This window comes from Nothoprocta perdicaria, unplaced genomic scaffold (genome assembly GCF_003342845.1).
Source record: "Nothoprocta perdicaria isolate Ctin4 unplaced genomic scaffold, notPer1 scaffold_170, whole genome shotgun sequence".
In the NCBI taxonomy this organism is placed as follows: domain Eukaryota; kingdom Metazoa; phylum Chordata; class Aves; order Tinamiformes; family Tinamidae; genus Nothoprocta; species Nothoprocta perdicaria.
Genome location: NW_020454872.1, coordinates 299,177 through 305,620, shown reverse-complemented (window position 1 = coordinate 305,620; position 6,444 = coordinate 299,177). Strand labels below are relative to the sequence as shown.

The 6,444-nt window shown below is 55.5% G+C and overlaps 1 protein-coding gene and 1 long non-coding RNA gene across 2 annotated transcripts in view; both read right to left on the bottom strand.

Annotated features, from left to right (window-relative positions):
* CR1 (complement C3b/C4b receptor 1 (Knops blood group)) overlaps nt 1-6,444 on the bottom strand; it is a 61,087-nt gene that overhangs the window by 30,690 nt on the left and 23,953 nt on the right. The window contains exons 38-45 of the mRNA XM_026036044.1: nt 6,302-6,387; nt 5,672-5,866; nt 4,891-5,085; nt 4,111-4,182; nt 3,039-3,117; nt 2,790-2,882; nt 2,426-2,599; nt 1,477-1,688 (exon numbers count right to left, since the gene is read on the bottom strand). Of these exons, the coding sequence (XP_025891829.1) occupies nt 1,477-1,688; nt 2,426-2,599; nt 2,790-2,882; nt 3,039-3,117; nt 4,111-4,182; nt 4,891-5,085; nt 5,672-5,866; nt 6,302-6,387 (1,106 nt within the window). The remainder of the gene's footprint in view (nt 1-1,476; nt 1,689-2,425; nt 2,600-2,789; nt 2,883-3,038; nt 3,118-4,110; nt 4,183-4,890; nt 5,086-5,671; nt 5,867-6,301; nt 6,388-6,444) is intronic.
* Nucleotides 3,053-4,132, bottom strand: LOC112944574. Its single transcript, XR_003248804.1, has 3 exons — nt 4,111-4,132; nt 3,736-3,762; nt 3,053-3,096 (listed from the first exon to the last, which is right to left on the bottom strand). It is a non-coding gene; the product is annotated as an uncharacterized LOC112944574 (long non-coding RNA).

Below are 6,444 nucleotides of genomic sequence, written 5' to 3'. Positions count from 1 at the left end.
GGGACGGGGCCGGGCCGCGCGCGGGGCGGCCCCGCGCACCTGTCTCCTCCTTTTCCGCCTCTCGTCCCGCTCTCACTTGCGCTGCCGAGCAAAGGGGAGGCCGGGATGTTCCCGCCCTCCGCATCCCGCGGATCGCAGCCGCTTCCCTGCTCCAGGTGCCCGCGAGAGCAGCAGGCGCGGGGGCCGCCGCGGCCTCTGTTCCTGGCAGAGCTCTGCTCAGCGCAGCTCCTCCTTGCTCCCCCGCTGCTCCTTGCGTGGGGGCTGCAGCCTCCTCTCCCTCTGCCTTTTGTACAGGAGAAAAGAAGACTAGTTAAATCTGCAGCAATGGTCATAGAATCATAGAATCACAGAATGCTTAAGGTTGGAAGGGACCTCAGAGGTCATATAGTGCAACCCCAAATACCGCCCGTGGAGACAGGCAGGACGTGCTGCAGACCCTGGGCACTTAGATGGTCCCCCCGCCCCCCCCTGGTTTGGGTTGATGGTCCCCGTGTCCCCTCCCTGCCTGGGGTGACCAAGGGACCCCTGGGGTTCCTGCCTTGTCACCACGGGGTTGGTCTCCTGCAAAGAGGAGACCAAACACCCACCAGGAGCGCAGGTTGGGCAGGACCTCGTGCTCCTCCCTGCTGGATCCACAACCTGGCTGCTCGCAGAGAGCCCACAGGTTGTCACCTGGGGAAGGGGCACCCGGAGGAGGCCACATGGCCCCGATGCGGAGCTCCACATGGAAACTTTTCCCCAGAAAAACATCTGGACCCTGGCACTGCCTCCCAGTTCCTAGGAAAGGCCGCGCCGGGTGACTTGGCAGAAGGACAGACTTGGCAAAAGGGCACCGCTTATATGGAGCAGCTGCTGATACAACCAGGGCAGAGAACAGCATTAGAGCATTTCTACTGCCTTAAAATAAAAGGTTTTATCAGTGAATAGGGAAAAAAACAAACACACAAAACCACTGACCTCAAGATACTAGAATTCTTTATTTAGTATCTCTTTTATTTACAAAATAGCTTTACTATAAATACTGTATATTTCTACACTGGTATTGGCATGCTACTAAACATCAGTAAAAAAAAGGTTTAAAAAATACCAGTAAATCTCATAAATCTGTGCAAACAGGATGCCTAGTATGAAAGTATTTTCCCAATAGAAACATTCCTTGAATTTAAACAGTTTAAGAACTACAAAAACAGGTCTTACTAAAGCATGAAATAATTGAGGCCCCGAATCTGTAGGGAGCTGGGTTGGAAGCACGGCTCGAGCCCCCGGCTTCTTTGCAAGGAGCTTCCCACCGCCCGTGGAGCCTGAGCTCACGGTGCCTCGAAAGCTCCAGCGGGAAGGCAGGGCGTTAGTGCTGAATCCCTGCGCTTTCCGCCCCGTTTTGTGCCGCCAGGAGCCATCAGGGCGCTGCCCCTGTGGTGGGGAGGAGGTGCCCGCCGGGCGGGCGCGCGGCGCTGGCACCCGAGGGCCGGCGCTCACCGCGACGAGCGGTGGGGACATCCTGGCAGAGGTGCACGTGGACGGGCGCGCGGCACCGTGGGCACACATGGCACGGTGGCCCGCGCGCCGGCACCAGGTGCGCGGCCGCCCCGGCGCGGGGCAGCGGGCACACGTAGCCGCCCGGCGCCGCCGAGTGCACCAGCGCGAGGTGCAGCCGGTCGGTGCAGCGCGGGCACACGGGCTCCGCGGCGCTGGAAAAGAGGGGAGGAGGGCTCAGCGCTGCCAGCGCCGCCGCGTCGCACCTCGGCAGCGTCTGCGTTATCCAGCTAGTCGCGGATCTGACTGTGAGCTACAGTGCTAAGCAAGCGGCTGGCTGTGCGGGAGCGCGGCTCGTGCCAGGGAAAGAGCAACTGGACTCACCCCGCTCGTGTCCCGCGCAGAGGCTCCGCCGGCACCGTGGCGCTGCGGCCGCCGAGGTGGGCAGACCTCCAGGCCTCGCAGGTGGGACACGCGTGGTCAGCGCTGCGGAGAGGCAGCGTCGAGGCCATGTAAAATAACGGGGGACACGAGAGTCTCCCACGAGGCCTCGCACCCACGACACCCCGAGGTGCAGCGCTACTCGCGCCGAGGCTGCTGGAGTTCCTGCCCACGCGCTCCTGCATGGGACGCCACGAGGTACCTCTCAGGGGTCCCCGGCTGCTCTGCCTCATGCCCGCCTGCAGTTCCTTCTTCCACAGAGCTGCTGCTTGGCAGAGCTGGAGCTTTATCTGCAGAGCTGGATGGAGAGGTTGGTTAGACGCAGCATCCCCTGCAACCCCACATCGCACATGCTGGCACGCACAGCGGCCCCGGCTGCAGAGCTGCAGCAGCTTCCCTCACATTCCCACTTGAACAGGATGAGGGTGACTCCTTCCCACTCCATTCCACACGGATCTGCTCTGAACATCCCACTCGCCAGGAGGAGCCCGTTTCCCCGGGGCGCCCGCACCTTGTGACCGCCGTGGTGGCGCTCCCGGCATCGCCGATGCTCAGGGCCGAGTAGGTGGGAGCGGGGCCGAGGCGGGCGCGCAGCCAGGCCCTGCACGTGGTGCAGGGCTGCCCATCCAGGTGAGCGTGCAGCCCGGCCTCGCAGCGCGGACACACGTGGCAGCTCCCGTGGGGGCTGCAGACACCACAGAAGGAGACCTGCTGGGTGCCACCTCTGCCCAGGAGCGCTGCCTTCCATGCGATCAGAGAGCCCCTGCCCGAGGTCTCCAAGGCGCCACATCAAGTCAAGGCACCAAGGGACCCTCAGCAGCAGGTCCCCTGCGGGCAGCAGGAGCTGCTTCCAACGCCCTGCTCTGCAGACCCACCAGGCAAGGAGATCCCGCGGCACGGGGACCCTCCGACTTGTCTGCAGATCCATGCCCTTCGTTCCGCGCTTCGGGGAGCCTGTTTCATAAGAACTGCAGAGAGGGAGAGAAAGGGGGAAAACAGAATAAACCCAGGTGTAACACTGAGGTGATCCTAGACCATGCGAACATAGACCTGGTGCAAATTTCTGTCCAGCAAAATGCTGGGAATCACTGAAGGGGTGTGAAGGGTGGCTTCGGCTCACTCACCATTGCTGCTTCTTCCTCTTCCACCTCATGAACACCCACAGTAGAAGGATGAAGATCCCTTGGGAGGCAAGCAGCAAATCTGGTAAGCAATTTAGTGAAATATAACAGTTTGATAAAAGACTAACAGTAAAATTCACTGCTCTGGGCGCCAGCACCACTACGAGGTTTCCTCCCTCCAGCCAAAATAAGGCAGAGAACCCCCTTGCATCCCTGGGCAAAGACCACAGGAAATCACTATTAAAGTGTGTTTTTCATGTTGATGTTCTTAACTGCGTGGTTCTCATTTATTTAATGCTTCTATAGGCAGCCTGCAGTTTGCTTTGTATTTTAACACACTCATTTTTCATATTCACTCTTCGTTGCAGCAAGGATGTCCCAAGCTTAACTAAGCTCTCTCTTTCAAAACTCACCAAGCCCTTTTAAAGGAACTTTCTCAATCAAAGAGAGGCAGGATGCACAATATTTGGTGTGGCTACTTTCATTTCTTCCTGAAGTGATGTCATGTTTTCCACTGAGACATCTGCAGTTGCCTACAATGCTGCTCATTGGCTAATAGAGAAATACCCAAATCCTAACTGGAGATAAAAGTTTAAAACAGAATCTTTAAAAAGAAGAAAACACAATAGTGACCCCAGATATTAAACTACAATACCAGCTTTGACTTAGGAGAGTATATTCTCAAATGTGAACAACTTACCAATGCAACTAGGGACAAGGATAAATACTAGAGAAGAAAAAGAAATTACAGTTAAAATAATGGAGCCAAATCAGTGCCAGATCAAGAATATGGAATAACCATTACAGAATCAATAACCTAATAAAAATAACAATACAGACCAAAGAGTGTTCCTTAATCTATGCTCACAGAACAACATCATTCAAACCCACATTTAATACTCCTGAGAAGATAAAACATTGTTAATCAATCTGCCATTAATTGCTAACATCTGATTGTGCTCTTCTCGCTCCAGCTTTCCCCACCGGCAGAGCTGAGGCCGACAGCTCCACGCTATGGGACTGCAGATGCCTGGCGAGGTGAAATTATAGCAGCCAAAATTTCCTGAGCTCTCACCGAAGACGCGACGATTCTCTGCTGTTTCATCTTCTAAGAGTTTAGGTGGGTCTGTCACTGCCATGGTCTCAACTACAGCGGAAAAAGCTAAAAGAAAGAGTGGTTAAAGTATATATAATTCCTCATGTATATATAAAGTATATAATATTCCACTGAGGAGTAAATGCAGGGATAATGATCTGATCTGTGGTAATGGTGGCCTGTGGATCTGGAAAGGCGCCAGCAGTTGGCCAAGGAGGGCTTGTGACTGCTCCTCAAGACGCGCCCAAGGACGTCGTCCCAAACAACTCATACTGGGGAAGAGGTCCACGTTTGCAAAGGCCAAGGCTATAGACTGTCACCCGGATCACTGCCAAGTATCCCAGAGAAACTCATAAGATCCAGGGACCACTCTGACTACTCAATCCTATCACAGAGAACCCAGACATTAATCTAGGCACTCTAGTTTACCTCTGATTTACATGGGAGCTGTAAAAGAGGCAAGAAGGAACCTCTTGGTGGCATCACAGGTAGGCAGTGTCTGCAGTTACTCCCTACTTGTTGCTGGACACTAGCTATAAAAGCATCCTGAGCTTTAGCCCAGCACCTTTCAGCTAGTGACATCTTTCAAACATTCTTTTAAATGAAATTATCTGTTCACCTTGCAGGGAAAAATACAAAATTGTGCACAACTGTACACGGGTTGTTCAAAAGAACTTGACATGTTGTCTTCCCTCCAAGCCCAAGACCTTCTAAATAAGTTTTCTTGTAAGTAGCTGTCCTTGGAAACAAGTCCCTCACCTCGGCATTCAGGAGGGGACCCGCTCCACACCCCGTGCATCTTGTCTTCAACTGTGCAGCGAAGAGTTTCCTCCCCAACGAGATGGAGGCCGAAGTCACACGTGTAAGTGACGGCCGAGTGGTACCCAAACTCCTGCACGCTGCTGCCGTTGTGCGTCCCGTTGCGGATGGCCGGAGGAGGAGCACAGGCAATGGCTGAGAGAGAGGGGAGAAAAGGAGAGAAAGGAGATAAAAGGAGCTCGTTCACCCCCACCAGAAGGATTTGCCCCATGCCTTGAACAGGGCAACACAGGAGCATTGGAAGAGGAGGCTCCTGTTGGCCCCGTGTCTCAGCAGCTCAGGCTGAAACCCGAGCACTGGCCACGCTCCCTGCACGTGGTTGTTCTTAGGGATCTCTGCTGTGACGCGTGGGACAGTGGCAGGAAACGGCCTGCAGGGACAGCAAGGCCACTGGGCTGCTGTTTTAGTCCAGGCCTGCCCATTGCAAAGGCGGCAGCAGCACACCAGCTGCTTCCTTTCCACTGGTACTTACAGGACTTGAAGGAAAAAAAATACAAAATTGGGCAAAATTGTAGCCAGGTCCCTCTTCAACAGAACATGGCACATCGTTGTCCCTCAAAGACCAAGACTTTCTAATAAGCTTCCTTGTAAGCAGCCATTGCCCTCCCGGAACCCAGCCCTGGGATCCTTGCCCAGCGGGTAGTCTCCCCTTCCGAGAAGTGCGAATTTGGGCTGGCAAGAAAACCTGCTCTGCAATGCAGGGGGCTCCAGCATCCCTCACCTCTGCAGGCAGGAGGGGACCCGCTCCACACCCCGTGCATCTTCTTCTCATCTGTGCAGCGAAGAGTGTCATCCCCCGTGAGGTAGAAGCCAAGGTCACACGTGTAAGTGACGGCCGAGTGGTACCCAAACTCCTGCACGCTGCTGCCGTTGTGCGTCCCGTTGGGGATGGCCGGAGGAGGAGCACAGGCAATGGCTGAGAGAGAGGAGAGGAAGGAGCTCGTTCAACCCCACCAGAAGGATTTGCCCCACGCTTTGAAAGGGGCAACACAGGAGCATTGGAGGTGGGAGCTCCTGTTGCCCCCGTGTCTCGGAAGCTCAGGCTGAAACCCGAGCACTGGCCACGCTCCCTGCACACGGTTATTTTTAGAGGTCTCTGCTGTGACACGGCGTTGGTGGCAGGAGATGGCCTGCGGGGACAGCAGGGCTGTTGGGCTGCTGCTTTATTCCAGGCTTGCCCATTGCAAAGGCGCCAGCCACCCCAGTGACTAATCCTTATTTTCACCGCATCAGCTGCCTCCTTTCCCTTACCACTGACCTATCCTAATTAAGTAAAATCCACATAAAACCGAGTGAAAACCAACATCAAATTCTCAGTTATGGACGCAAGGTTTGCAGCAGCCCCACTTACCCCGGCACGCGGGCACGTGGCTCCAGGCGACGCCGCCGCCGCGGAGCAGGCAGTGGACGAGCGGCGAGCGCGCGGCCAGCCGGTACCTGCGGGCAAAGGCACGGCGCTAAGGATGGGCCGGCCACGTCCCCTGTCCCTGGGCT